The sequence below is a fragment of the Typha latifolia genome, chromosome 2, assembly GCF_019914945.1.
Source record: "Typha latifolia isolate L0001 chromosome 2, TyphaL0001v2, whole genome shotgun sequence".
Taxonomy (NCBI): Eukaryota; Viridiplantae; Streptophyta; class Magnoliopsida; order Poales; family Typhaceae; genus Typha; species Typha latifolia.
Window position 1 is genome coordinate 2,602,358 of NC_133087.1, and position 15,105 is coordinate 2,617,462.

The 15,105-nt window shown below is 36.9% G+C and overlaps 1 protein-coding gene across 1 annotated transcript; it reads left to right on the forward strand.

Moving 5' to 3' along the window:
* Window positions 1-8,618: 8,618 nt before the first annotated feature.
* LOC140782368 (probable mediator of RNA polymerase II transcription subunit 26b) lies at window positions 8,619-12,310 on the forward strand. Its single transcript, XM_073128892.1, has 9 exons — window positions 8,619-9,621; window positions 9,815-9,883; window positions 10,015-10,097; window positions 10,689-10,741; window positions 10,849-10,967; window positions 11,080-11,107; window positions 11,217-11,551; window positions 11,635-11,713; window positions 11,822-12,310. The coding sequence occupies exons 1-9, from the start codon at window positions 9,196-9,198 to the stop codon at window positions 11,944-11,946; spliced, it is 1,317 nt and encodes a 438-aa protein (XP_072984993.1). The 5' UTR covers window positions 8,619-9,195; the 3' UTR covers window positions 11,947-12,310.
* The last annotated feature ends 2,795 nt before the right edge of the window (window positions 12,311-15,105 follow it).

Sequence of the window (15,105 nt, forward strand, 5' to 3'; positions counted from 1 at the left end):
GAAGATGAAAGCGGCTAATGACAGATTATAATAGAAATACAAGAAGGCCTAAATTAGATTAGCACGGATTAAAATCAGCACTTTACATAGTTGTGGTCGGGATTAATAAGGCTGATTTTAAAGTAATTACATAGAGGTCAAGATGAGCTGAAGGTTTTTGACTTTAAAATCTGAAGTCATGACCATGCGATGAAATATAATGCAGTATTTCTTTATTTCATGACAGTCCAATGTATCAAGAATCAAGAATGAAGATACATATGAGACAAAAATTCAAGGTCCTATTTCTAGATGACCAAAAAGAGACAGGATAAAAAAAGGATAATCTTAAATTACAATAGAAGCTAAGAAGGCAGCATAATTAAATTGAACAGATTAACATCAATATTCCAGATCAGGATTTAGAAGTGCTGACTGAGAAACTAGGTTCTTACATAGTAACTAAAGAGATGTCAAGACGAGATGTAGGTCTTTTACTAAGAATCTAAAGTAACGAACAATAAGATGAAACTGAAGCAAGCTGGATTCTTTCTTTATATATCGATGAACAATGTATTAAGATAATTTTGTCAAATGAAGATATGTCTGAGAAAAATTTAGAGTCATAATTCTAGGTAATGCAACAGGAGACTAACAACATCAAAGGAAGAAGAAAATGGTTAAATATGATGGAAATACAAAAATGCCGAATTATATTGACTGGGATCAGAATCAGCATGGAAACATGGTAAATTGAAATGAGGTTCTCAAATAGAGAGTAGAGAGGTTAAGATAATGTAGCTGGAGTTAAAATGTTAAAATGTGCAATATTTACTACTTAATGGTCAAATCCGTGATCAGAGGAAAAAAAATTTAGCAATATTTCATCTATTATCTTCTATTCAGAGAAAGTCTAGTTGGCTATTGTATCATGCGCTTATCAAGAACTAAACAACTCAAGTCCTATTCCAATCAGAGATAAAAGGAAAATGGAGAATGTTAAATTGCAACAGAAACACAAGAATGCCTAATTAGATTGACCAGGATTAAAATCAGCATTAAAGATAGTAATCATCAAGAGAGGTCCTAGTTGTATATAACAACTGTCATTTCCTATCAGTTCATATATTTCCGAAATCATGTGAAACATTCCAACTTCTCCCATTCACAACACTAAGACATAGTCAGCAATTAATATCCAAATTTCCTCCTCATTTTCTAAAATATAGATACAGAGTTTATCAATTTAAGTTATTTAACAACTAATAACAACAACATTTCTATTTAGATCTATCTTCCCCAACACATTCTCCAACCATTTCTATTTGGTACACCAGTTGACAACTTTACATCAAAGTCAAGCACTTTCATTCTTTTTTCCTTAATTCTGCATCCTTATTCCTCATATAGCATGTTATCACATAACCAACAGTAGGTACTCTTCATCAAGTATTCCTTCCACTCCTAAATTTTATTTTGCCTCGAACAACTTGAAGTACTTTTGGATACTGTTGCCTCATATCTACATTGGTCTTTTCTTGTCCACTACAATATCCCAAAACATTTGCATCACCTATCCTGTTGATCCCCTCTTTTTTCTTAATTCTGCATCCTTATTCCTCATATAGCATGTTATCACATAACAAACAGTAGCTACTCTTCATAAGGTATTCCTTCCATTCCTACATTTTATTTTGCCTCGAACAACTTGAAGTACTTTTGGATACTGTTGCCTCATATCTACATTGGTCTTTTCTTATCCACTACAATAAAACATTTGCATCGTCTATCCTGTTGATCCCCTCTTGCAATTACTTTCTGTCTACATTCTTCCCATGATGCATTCCTATTTTTCAATTCAGCCATCTCATATCCCTTCCTACTTTTTCTTTAGCACCCTGACATTTTCTGCAATGTCTTCCCTAAAAGTTCCAAACTGAACCCCACAATTATTTTCTATTTTAATCATTGAGGATCCTTTTCTCTGTTTTCTGCAATTCAAAAGTTTAGAAACTCAAGCCTATCATAACCATCTTTTTTTCTGTTTTCTTGCTCTTGGTACTTGTGGCACTAGAAAACTGGATCCCCATGGTCACTCCATCTCCTACTGTCTCACCTTTACTCCTTGACAGTATCAAAACTTCATGCCTCTTGCACTAGAAAATGCCCCCCTTGATTGCAATGGATAAATATCCAAATAGGGGTCGGCTAAATCTGCAAAAGACATTCTGCCTTTTGTAATCACAATTCTTCCAATTCCTCATAAGCATCCATCTTGGCATACTCTGATGGGGTCACCTATGTTGGACTTTGTACTTCTATCATTCTTAACCATACCACCTTTTCTCCATATACAAATTTATTGTCTTATTGTTTATAGGCATCTAGTTAATGATTTTCGTGAATATTTCCTCCATTTCTCCATAGATTCATGTATCATTTACCCAATTGTTTTTCCTTTATCCTTCTCTTCCTTCCGTAGATTTTAGTTCCCCTAGGCATGTACTGAACTTTCTCCTCTTCTTTTTTTTTATCCTTGCATTTTCCTTTCTTTCTTTTCGTTTTCCATACCCAACTTTCTTTTCTTGATCCTCCCATCTTTGTCCCTGTAGCTCTTCTCCCTTCCAACACTGGATTCCGCATGACTCATACATCCATTTCTCAATGGGAACATTGGACATCTTATTATTTAAACTGATTGAATGATGAAGGACAGTGGCAAATATAATAGTAACACATAGAGGCCTAATTAGATTAACATGGACTAAAATAAGCATTTTACAAATAGTTGTGTTTGGGATAAATAAACCTAATTAGATTGGATATCACTCTATCAGCATTTTACATAGTTGTGATTGAGATTAATAGGGATGATGTGAAATTAGATTTTTGTACACTAACTACATAGAGGTCAAGATGAGATGAAGTTTTAGACTTTAGAATCAGAACTTGAAGTCATGACCATCCAATGACATTTAATTCGCAGCATTATTTCTATATTTCCAAAATGATGATACATATGAGACAATTTCAAGGTCCTAGCTCTATATGACCAAAAAGAGACTGGATAAAAGAAAATGGATAGTCTTGAATTATAATAGAAGCCAAAAGGCATAAAAGATTGAGTAGAACAACACAAGATAGCTGCGATCAGTATTGAAAAATGCTGATTTGGAACTAGGTTCTTACATAGTAGCTAAAGAGAGATCAAGACAAGATGAAGGTTTTTCATTTTAAATATAAAGTAACGAACCATAAGATGAAATTGGATTGAGCAGCATCCTTTCTCTATTTACCAATGGACAACGTATGAAAGACCATTTTTCCAAATGATGATGTCTGAGACAAAATCAAAGTCATAATTCTAGGTAATGCAACAAGAGACTGCAACAGCAGTAAAGGAATAGGACAATGTTTATTACAACGGAAACACCAGAATGTGTAGTTATTTCGACTGGGGCCAAAATCAACACTGCAGATAGCTTTGATCAGCTCAGAGATGTGCTAATTTGCAATGAGGTCCTTAAATAGTGAGTACAGAGAGGTCAAGATAAGGTTTTTGGACTTATCTTGAGATGAAGTTTAAGTGTATAATATTTACTATTAAATTGTCAAGATCCAAGATCAAAAGAGAAGGTTCAGAGAAATTTCATCTATTACTTTCTATTTCAGAGAAAATCTAGTTGGGTATTTTATCATGCGTCAATCAATAACCAAAGAATTTAACCCCTATTTCAAACAGAAAATATGAGGAAAAAGGAGAATGTTAAAATTAAATTGAATTACAAAACACAAGAATGACTAATTAGATTGACCATGATTAAAATCAGCTTTACATATAGTTCTTGTCAGGAGAGGTCCTATTCTATATAACTGTTGCCCTTCCTGTATTTCTCATATCATGGGACACACCTTCCAATTTCTCCCCCACATAATGAACTATTAATATCCAAACTTCCTCCTTTTTTTGTCTCTCATATATAGAGACAGAAGCTTCTCAATTTAACTATTAAAAACAACAGTTCCATTTGAATCCTTCTTCCCCAACTATTCTTGGCTGTATGGATCCTTTTTTTCTACTTGGTGCATCTGTTAACAACTTCAAAATCAAGCACTCTCATACTTTTTCTTAATTCTGCATCTCTATTCCTCATATAGCATGTTATCACATAATAAACAGAAGATCATCATTCATCAGGTATTCTTCCATATCTTGGTGCATCTGTTAACAACTTCAAAATCAAGCACTCTCATACTTTTTCTTAATTCTGCATCTCTATTCTTCATATAGCATGTTATCACATAATAAACAGAAGATCATCATTCATCAGGTATTCTTCCATATCTTCATTTTATTTGACCCCAGACTGCTCAAATTTCTAGATATTGCTGCCTTTTCTGTTTATTGCAGATATGAAAAATTAGCTTATTCTCTGGTCACCATATCAGGTATCCTCTGTCTTTCTTGTCCATTACAATATTTGCATCAACGATTGTATTGATCCCCTCTTTGCAAACTTCTCTTTATGACACCCTCCTATTTTCCAATTCAGCAATTCCATATCCCTTATTACTTTTTCTTTAGCACCATGGCATTTTTCTACAATGTATTCCTTAATATCCCCAACACAAACCTACAGCCGTTTGCTATTTTAATCAACTTAAGATTTACAAACTTCTGCAGTTCAAGAATTTCAGAACTTAGTCCTATCATAAGTCATAACCATCCATTTTCCAGTTTTCTTGCTCTTGCTACTAATGACACTAGAAATTGGATCCTCACGCTCGGTCCATCTTCTTACTGTCCTCATCAATATCAATGGAATCAAATTAAGATATATAAAATTCTGCGATTCAAAAATTTTAAAACTCAGGCATATCATTACCATCCTTTTTCCAGTTTTTTTGCTCTTGCTACTAGTGCACTAGAAACTGGATCCTCATGCTCACTCCATCTTCTTACTGTCCTCATCTTTATACTTCTTCATAGTAATGATAGAATCAAACCTTAAGCCTCTTACACTGGAAAATGCTCCCATTGGTTGTAATCTTCAAATGTCTAAAATCCCAGAGAAACTCAGATATGCAATCTACTGTCCTCATGTTCTAATCTTCAAATTTCTTCCTATTCCTCATGAACATCTCCATCCTCCAACAAGGTCCCCTATGTTAAGACTTGTCCTTCATTCATTCTTAATCATACTAACACTTCACCATCACCATATGTCCCCCCAAATCGCCATAGCTTCATGTATCATTTACTCAATTATTTTTCTTTATCCTTTGTTGTTCTCCTCGTTCCATGGATTTAAGTCTCCTTCGGCATGTGTATACAGCTTCTCCTCTTCTATTTTTCTTTACCTTTTTCCTTTCATCTTTTCATTCATTTCCATTAGCCATTTCAGATGTCCTAATTGAAACAAAAGTATCTGATAGATCAGTTTCCTTACCCACTGTGACCGGATTTACATGGTTCTTGATTTATCTCAGGGCTATGCTTTGAAATGCGACCCAAACTAAAAAACTATCGACATATTGGTCAGAACACAGAAGATCATAAAAAATATTCACATGAATATAGAAGAGAGACAAAAGAACTAATGAATATAGGCATGATCAGAACTTGATCTACGTATTTAAAAGAATTCTTCTAATATTCAACAATCTGTAGTCAAGATAACTGAAGTAAAGGAAGACAAAAGGTAACTGAGGTTTTGATGTAGCTAGCTTGTCTGAGCCGATATATCATATATTGGCAACACCTTTAGCTACAAAGTTAAACCATGATTCTGAGTTGATAGACATGGAAATTGATGAGAAGATAATGACTCATTTTCTTCAAGGATGCATGAAATCCTATGAAATTTAAACCTTAATCAGAATTATGTTTTACATACTTAAAAGTATTAGAACAGTTTATAGTTAAAAAATGCTGAAAGAGAAAAAAATAGATATCATATTTAAAATTCTTCTATAGCATAATTATATAGGCCAATGCATGATCAAATAGGAAGTCAAGCATGATGTACGAGTTCAAAGATTTGGAAGTTGATAGAGGATGAATGAGTCAATTCTTCAAGAACGCAACATTAACTATGAAGATCAAATTTACCAAGAAAAGGGTTTGCCTATATCTGTTATGTCAATATCAAATTCTGGAATAGGCACTTAAACAGATCAGATTTAATTTGGGAAGAAATGAAGGTTGATATAGAACCACATATTTGAGATTTAATTGCATAAATTGGGCACTCAACCGTCATGGCAACATCAAATCCTCCTACGAATTCGCACTCAAATTCTTCCATCTTCAATTAGGGAAAAACCAGAAGTCTATCAAAACAAGAACAAACCAGAACCAAGAACCGAATCAAGAACTTCACGAACGTAAACAGGATCGCATGTGGTAATCAGCAGACGGCAAAGAACAATTACAGAACCAAAAAAGATTCAATAACCGAAAACAGTAAACAAACCCGGGCGGAAAATGAACGCAAAATCCTGGATCCTGCTCCAAATTTCAACTGCTCCGATCCGAATCTTGAAGGCGCCATCCAATTCTTCTTGGCGGAAACTCTCTCTCTCTCTCTCTCTCTCTCTCATAAAGATCCTCTTCTTTGATCTCGATCAAAGATCAAGAAAAGAAAACCCTAATAGAAGAGATGACGCGAAAACCCTGACCGAAGATTCGACTTGAATGGGAAGGAGGGAAGAGGAGGAAGAAGTATATCCGAGTAGTACGGGTTTCCTATATTTATAGAGAGCACTATGTGACCGTTGGGGGTTTCATCTATATGCGACTGCACGCGGACGTTACGCGGATCCAGCGGTGACGGGCAAATGGAGTACCCGCTCCGCAACGGTTGAATTCGATAAGTAAAATAGGAACCAAAACTTTGAATTGTGCACTCATTATGTAGTCCTCTGAATAAAACTCAAAATGATCTCTCGCATTGCAGCATAGCCAGGTTACATTGATGTCACACGTTCATACATCTTTCACCCAAGTAGGATAAGGATGAAGAGCGTAGAGACACACAAAAAAAAAAAAGGACCACCACCTTCCATGCTTCCATGGTTTGGTATAATAATAATGTAACTCTATCCTCTCTTATAACCTGAAAAAGAAAAGAAACAAAAGGTTATGGATTATAGGTGTACGAAATTTCATGCAGCAGGAATTGCACCAGGTCATCAAAAAGAGGACAGCAAGATATGGAGCTTAGCCTTATCTGTTCACATCCCATCTCCCCCCCAACCCCCGGGCCCTCCAGTGAATTAGAATAATCAAAATGTCACGAATCTCCAAGCATGATAGCATTACTCTTTAAGATCTGTATCCCTTCTTGGACTCTTCTAGGCAGTGTGGGCCCACGGAATTGTTCCATAGGATCCATAATAAAAGAAACAGAACAGGAGACCAGCCCACCTAGCTTACACGTGTCACGTGGTAGCACGTCCAAATGCGGGAGCGAAACACGCGTACGTATCCTTTCGAGCACGTGTACTTCGCGTATTTTCCTCTAAGCGAGCAGGAACTTACCGTCATGTATTCTTTTGCAAAACGGAGTCTATTGTGTAATAAGCTTAGCATGGTCCAAACTTTTTCCCTTTTACTTTTACTTTTCAAGTTTTTTCCCACATTGAGTTGGCAGTTAAAAAGTGGCATATTAGTTGCAAAGCTATTTTGTCCAGCTTTTATTTGAAACAAGAGGACGAAACGGAACCCAATCCTATCCGTTTTATAGTCTCTAATTCATATTCTTATGTTTATTCTCATAGGAGTTATTAAAACTGCTGCGCAAACCGCTGCTGCCGCTGGAAAACTACGTGGCATTCTCGTAATATTTTCTTCACAACAATGAACAAGAATTGGTTTCCGTGCTGTTATCCAGCCGCGAATAGTGAGAATAGACGCGTAATGGCAACCCCGATAACCTCTCGCTTGTCCAGGTCATTATTCCGCATCACCCCAAATCAAGTCCACGAATCTCACCCGCGGTAACCAGATCGCAACCGGTTCCATTTACGCGGCGAGTTTTACATCCCCCGCGCCCCGACAGGTACGGGAGTGTCGTCCGTTAGATTTTTCTCGAGTTGAAAGTAGAAGAAATACTTCTCTGAAGGATGACACATTTATAATTTTGGACTCTTGGAGGGGGGGGGGAAGTTATAAAACGTGAACATTGAACCAGGACAACCCTCCGATTCGGAAATAAATCGATCGAATCCCCTGTTGAGCCGTCAGATAACGAAATGTAGCAGTGCTTGTCTTTAAACAATGACAGAGATCCAAATTGAGCACAAAATTAGGTGACATGACATCATGTATCTATCCACAAAGATCTTATCATATTAGACAACCATGAATTGGCCCCCCCATCGCCGTCCATTCCACCGTATGGAGAAGTTGATGGATTCTTCTAGTTCTCGACTTCTCGTATTCTCTAATTACTTAATAATAGAAGACTTCTTTTTTTATGTTAAAAAAGAGTGCTTTCTTTGAAAAGTTTCTTTAATTATTGAGGGGGGATTAATTTTCTCAAAAAATAAATTAAATGGGGGATTAAAAAAGAAAGAAGTGGGAATTGTGGATTTTGGGTTGGGTTAAATTGGATTCGGATTAGCACCCGGTCTCTATCTATCGTAGATATTCGCGTCGATTCCTTTTCTTGCACTCAGAGAGAAGAGAGAGAAGAGAGAGAGGAACAAAATTTATTCCGCAGAGCCGAGGAGATAGAGAGTTTGATAGAGAAAGAGATTTCTTCCCTTCCTATCTTTTCCAACAGGGGAGGTTTCGGTTTCCTGCGTTAATTTTCACCTGAGTTTAGCTTCTGAGTTGGGTTTTGGTCATTCGGACAATCGTGCTTCCTCTCCGAGTCCGATTAATTATACTTTTGGGCGTAAATTTCTTGAAGGATTTATCGAAACTGTGGACGATCGGAAGGAGTTTAGATTGCAGGAGTGCGATTGGGGCGGAAGGAAAGGAGAGGGGAAAAGAAAAAGGACTATCTTTTGGGTTGGGAAAAACCAACAACCTCGTGGTTTTTTCACGTTCGATCGAAACCGTGCTCGATCGGTGAAACGGACGATACCCATTTGGATTTTTGTGTGTTCAATCCAGGAAGTACAGTCAATATTTGATCTTGTGGCCGATTTCCTCTGATTCCTTTGGTTGCTTTCGCTGGAGTTCCTATTCCCGGCGCAGCCGCCGCCATGGCATCTCCTCCTGGATCTTTAGATTACTGGAGGAAGTTTTTCCACAGTGCCAATTCCGACATCTTTGATGTGATCGACCACGCTATCCTTGTGGCATCATCCGATTGCCCCCAGGAATTCCGAAACCGAAGAGACCAGATTGCTGAAAAGCTTTATATCTCTCTCCTACCGCGGTGTTTCGGGTGCGATCGCGTCGAGCTTCGCATCACCGAACGGGAGGAAGGAGTTGCTAGTGTGAAGAGAGATGTGGAGAAGGAGAGCAAGGTTGATAGCAGCAACGACGGGCCTGAGGACTTGCGCCGGGTCGTAAGCAACTACAGCTACGACGAGGCGGAGGCCCTCACTGAGGAGATTGAGGAGGAAAACCAAACTTTTGGGGAAGTTCTAAGGATCAAGGAGATCCTTTTTAACAAGCAAGATCAGGTTTGTGGCAGCCTCTAGTATAGGATTGGATTTTTTTGGTTGCTTATCGTTTTCTTTGCTAGTTTTGTGATACGTTAGATGGCTCAAGCGTTAGTAGTTGATATGGTCGCTGAAATTGTAACAAGTTCTTGATGGTGTTCTGCTTTAAATTTTCTAGTCCATGGATGATTAGTCTGATGCAATTTAATTGCAGTCGGATAGCTTCTTGTTCGAGTCACTGAGGAGGCTGCAGTTGATGGAGCTCTCCGTAGAAACCTTGAAGGTGTGGTTGAATAACTCATTGATATCTTTTTGTTTCTCTTCATCAAAATGCAGAGGCTTGTTGAAGAGGAAGGAGTGAGTTTAGGGTTCTTTTGTTGCTAATGACTTTTCACCCTTGGTGAAATATCTTAGGCAACTGAAATTGGAAGGGCTGTTAACGGCCTACGGAAGCATAATTCCAAGCAAATTCGCCACCTCGTGCGCACTCTTATAGAGTAAGTTTGATGTTCTTCTTGCAAGTTCAGAGCATTAGCACAGTTAGAAAAATTACTTTTATTGCAAGTACAAGAACCCTTTGTAGAGCTTCCGGATGCCCTTCTCAAATAGGGCTTGAAGATGGATCCACATATATTGGTTTTGTAAACTTATTAATTTACGTTGAAATATTCTTCATTTCTCATGCTTAGTTTATATATGTATTGATTTTTTCTTGTTGAAAGCAATATACACAGCTCTTTATTATCTAGGGGTTGGTTGTGAACTCCAAATTTCATGTCTCTAATTGAATCGAAGACACCAAATCGTGCTTATATTTATTGTGATACTTTTATGTTTTTGTTGATATTATATCTCACTTCCTGGTGCTCAAATGTTACTGTTATATCTCAACACAAAATATTATAGCAGTATATTAGTTTGGTTATTTGGCATAGCTTATGAAGTAGAGGCCTTTTCATTTCTATCATTGAAGTTTAATGCCTGTTGGTCATGTGGGAGTACTTTTAAGGAAGAATTACTATTTTTCTATCTGTATGAATTTGGAGTGTTTTCGATACTAATCACACTTGATTTGCTTTGTGCTGCAGAGAGTGGAAGATTTTAGTTGATGAGTGGGTCAATGCAACCGCTGCCATTGCAGGTAAAGAAAGCAAATTTTTTTTTTCATACTCCATCTTCTTCTCATGTTTGGTATTTTATCTGGTCCTTAATCTTCACAATATAGCTAATCATAGTCTTAAATTATAGATAATTCTCCGGACTCTCTCAATCCATCTGTTCTTGACGAGGAAGAAGGGCTCCCTTCCCCTCCTCTGGATGATGTCGCTTTATTTGCGACCCAGACTACTTCCATACCGCTCTCCGAGGTATATTGGATTAAGCAGTTCTGTCATACTGTATTCATGCTTTGAGCACAATGCCTCAATGAACTGACTGGATTTCACTTTCTATGCATTGTTGAAATTGGTTGATTTGCAGTTCTTCGATGGAATGGATGATGACGGAAGTGAGCATCTTAGCGTTTCTTGTTCCCTAGTTGCAATATTCTGATTGTTTTCATTCTTCAATTTGACGTGTATTAACTTAAAGCTCCTCATGGGAACTTTTGGCTGTAGATTTTAGGAATAATGAGGACTTCGATAATAAACGGCAAAACTCAAGAAAACCTTTGGTTAACCATGAACCAGTGAGGAAGCTGCAGCCTCCTCGGCAATCAGTTCATCCTGATGAGAGAGGACAAGTGAAGATCCAAGAGCCAGTAATGAGACAAACGAAACAACAGGAAGCCTCAAATGGACAAGCAAGATCCCACTCTATCACGAGCAAACAGAGCAAGCCCGCAAATGCTGATTCTGGACCTGGCAGACCACCAAAACCATCCCCTGAGATGAGACCTAAACATCTGCAAGAAACCCTTGTGGTCCAAAGAAAGCCCCCAATTCCGACTGATGTAAGTACTTTAGTAGTAGTGGCATATGAAGTGATCTTAGTATTTATGGACTTCATGGGTGCATTTTTCAACCTTTATTCTAGAAATCAAGTTGTTCCGAGGACTCCAAGCTAGAATTAGCAAAGCGGAAGCTTCATGAACGTTACCAGGAAGCAGAAAATGGTCTGTTCTTCTCTTTATCTTTAATCCTTATTACAAATTCATTAGTTACGTTTGCAGTAAGACCTAGTAAATTATCTGATTTGTGCTTCCTACTTCATATTGATGCAGCAAAGAAGCAGCGAACGATACAAGTAATGGAACTGCACGACATACCGAAACAGGCGCACCACAACAGACTACCCAATATGAAACCTAAAAACCAAATAAGGAGTTGGGCAAACGGGCGGCGATAGTGTGTTATGCTGATTTTTCCAACTGGAGTGCAAAATTTTTAGAATGCCCACGCATTCTCGTGAGTCACGTTAAAGGATCTGCTTTGCAATTTACAATTCCACTGACGAGCTCAGTTCTTCAGTTGCCAATACTAATCAGACTTCTAATGTATACTTTGATGATGGGGTATCTTGAAAGAATGAGAGCAACAAGTTGATAAGATGGAGGCAGATAAGCCTGTGAACTCAAAAAAGAGTTCAATTCTATCAGGACGTTCTGAGAGGTGGTTTATAAGCTAAACCCAATCATAAATAATGATTGGTTCATTTCTATGGAAAACTTGTAGTCATAATTCATCATCATATCTGATTACCACTTCCCCTCTGATCTCTGTGTCCTTTTTGCAACACTTATGCTTGCCAGCTTATTTTGCAATAAATGTCACTCCCAAATACATTTGTTGACAGTTGGATGTTCCCCTACATGACCTACCTACCTTTTCTCTTCATGGCCTTCCTTTATCATTTTGGCTTAGCTAGTGATGCTTTTTTATGTTAGCTGAGACCCAATGTATTTTTCTTTTCTTTTTCTTGTGTTCTCCCCCTCAACTTGGTAATGTATGATTTTGATACATTTGTAACACTAATGGCAAATAGTGACTAAACAACTAAACCTCATTACTACATGGAATATATAGTTGGATCCAGAAGGCAAATTAATAATAATCAAACAAATTGTCCATTAATGGTGCATAAGTATATCCTTTTAAGAGAAAGAATAATCAAAGTGGACTACTGAAGGGTGGACTTATGGCCGTAGGGTGGTTTCAGCATGAGGAAGTTTGGGTCCCACCTTCATCTCCATCCATCCCCCCTTTTACTTCACCTGGAATCTCTTTTCCTTTCCAGCCCCTTTCTTTGACTATTTTTCCTTCTTGAAGTGTGAGATCTCTCTCTCTCTCTCTCTCTCTCTCTATATATATATATATACTTTTACTGATTGCTTTGAGTATGATCAATGCCTTTTCCCTTATGCTGCCACCACTGCAACTTTCTTCCCAGATTTGATTGCCAAAGGTGCAATCCCATAAAGGTGGCTCCTCTCTTGACTATTGAGGAGCAAATCCTATAAATTTGAAGGCATAAGTAATCTACTCTTTCTGCCACTTTTGCTGATGAGTCCCTCAAGAACTTGGTTATCCTTTGGGTGACTCACAGGCATTCAATATGTGGTCATCTCATATGTCAGCATTGTTTTACCAACTCCTGTACTTTGACAACACTATATATGACCAAGAATTTGATGCCTTGCAGCAAAACTTGAAGGCATTTTGAGTTAGTTAATTGTGGCGTTATACTGACAATGGGCTATTGATATTAACGCCAAAACACCAATAATAATAATAATAATAAACGTATTGTTCTTAATGATATTATGTCATCTAGCACGCATATTGTAATTATCACCTACCTAGAACTTAATAATTAATTAAGATAACTAAAGGTAGGGAATAATGGTCTAAAATGAACGAAAAAGAGGAGCCCCCAAAACTAAATTAATGATCGACGTCTTAGTGTGAAGTCGTTAACTTCCAAACCACAAATTAGTGCAATAGTGATGAGTTGGTTTGGAATCTATCATATATTTTAGATCCTTAAAAAAAGAATTATCACTCAGGCCCAACTATTAGCACAGTAATTAAGTCCTACCTCCCTAATAAAAAGGTTGGGAGTCTAAATTTTTGCAACAACTCGTTATTATTAGATTGTTAGCTCGATAGATCAACCTAATTATCTAGGAGAACTGGTCTTAATGCCCAGCTTATAATCTATAAACTCTTAAATTATCAAAAATAAAATAACAAAAGATAATTATTAATACATTCATATACAAGTCCTTCGTGGTCCTCGGACATGAAAGCAGTTTGATTAACTAGCAAACTTCGTAGCATATTATAGGCTAATACTATTACTCCCTATGAGCGTTCTTTAATCACGCCATTTTTTTTAATTATCCTTAATCTTCAACTAATCCTTTTTTTTTTATCTTTTTCTGTCACGAGCTATGACTCAGTTAATGCTAAGTTATTCATCAAATTTAATACGATGCATTGGTGTATGGCTTGTGGCAAAAGGTACGGCTGAAATAAAGAATAAGAGGAAGATATTCTACATTATTTCATATATATATATATATATATGAGCTAATTTGAGTCCACCAAGGGATAAGAACATAACTAAACAGTATAAGTCTCGTTCAATTTAAAAATAATTTTTTATTTTGAAAATAACAGCTGAACATTATATTATTCATATACCTAAAATATAAAAAATATATCTTATATCACACACTAATTCAATTACTAATTTACCATTGATCCCATCAACCTACTTTATATTAAATCAAAATATATTCATGATAATTTTATAAAAAAAATATTTTTTATTTTATTTTATATCATATTAACATAATTATTATACTCTTATTTTAGAATACAAACGAGCACAAAAGTAATTATTCCTGAAATAAAAATTTTATTTTATGAGTAGCAAAGAGAAAAATTGTTATAGAAATAACGTTGTTCATAAAGTAAAGAAGTCCCTAAAGTTGTTCACTTGGAGGAAAATAAATGATGTCGGCAAATTAAAATGTCAAACTAATATCCACGTAGCCGTGCCATCAACGCCAAAGACATGGGATTCTCCTGGGCGTCCGATGGGTGCGTCTCATATTGATTTGGACGGCTGAGAGCTGACGAATGCACTCCAGAAGGTCATTTCAAGTTCGGTGAATATTTTAGGCAAAGTGGGAAGCGGAGTTGGGTCAGAGGCGACCGTGTCCGTTTCTTTATTTATATATTTCTGGTGGTGCGTCGTGTTCTCATCATTCGGGAAGTCAATTTGGCTTTAATAGAGTTGGGTGGTAGGTGAGGTGGTTCGGTTGGATGTAAACTTATTGGATAATAATTAAGGAGTTGAAGACTAAGTAGAGAAAATCTTGGCATCTTTTGAGCTGGTTTATACACCAAAACTGATATACGCAAACAAAGCTAAGGTTGCTTTTCTTTCACGCATTTAATATATATTCTAACGGAAGGCAACCATCTGTAGACTACAGTGGTTGAGTTCTACTGATACCACCAAAGATTTGATTGAATTATAAAGCAAGTTGGCATAAGA

Bases quoted from the DNA above. Each gene is read 5' to 3' on its own strand.
- LOC140782368 (XM_073128892.1), top strand. From the start codon at position 9,196: ATGGCATCTCCTCCTGGATCTTTAGATTACTGGAGGAAGTTTTTCCAC. The intron at 9,884-10,014 runs GTGTGGTTGAAT...GAAATATCTTAG, and splicing joins TCTCCGTAGAAACCTTGAAG to GCAACTGAAATTGGAAGGGC. The intron at 11,552-11,634 runs GTAAGTACTTTA...CCTTTATTCTAG, and splicing joins AGCCCCCAATTCCGACTGAT to AAATCAAGTTGTTCCGAGGA.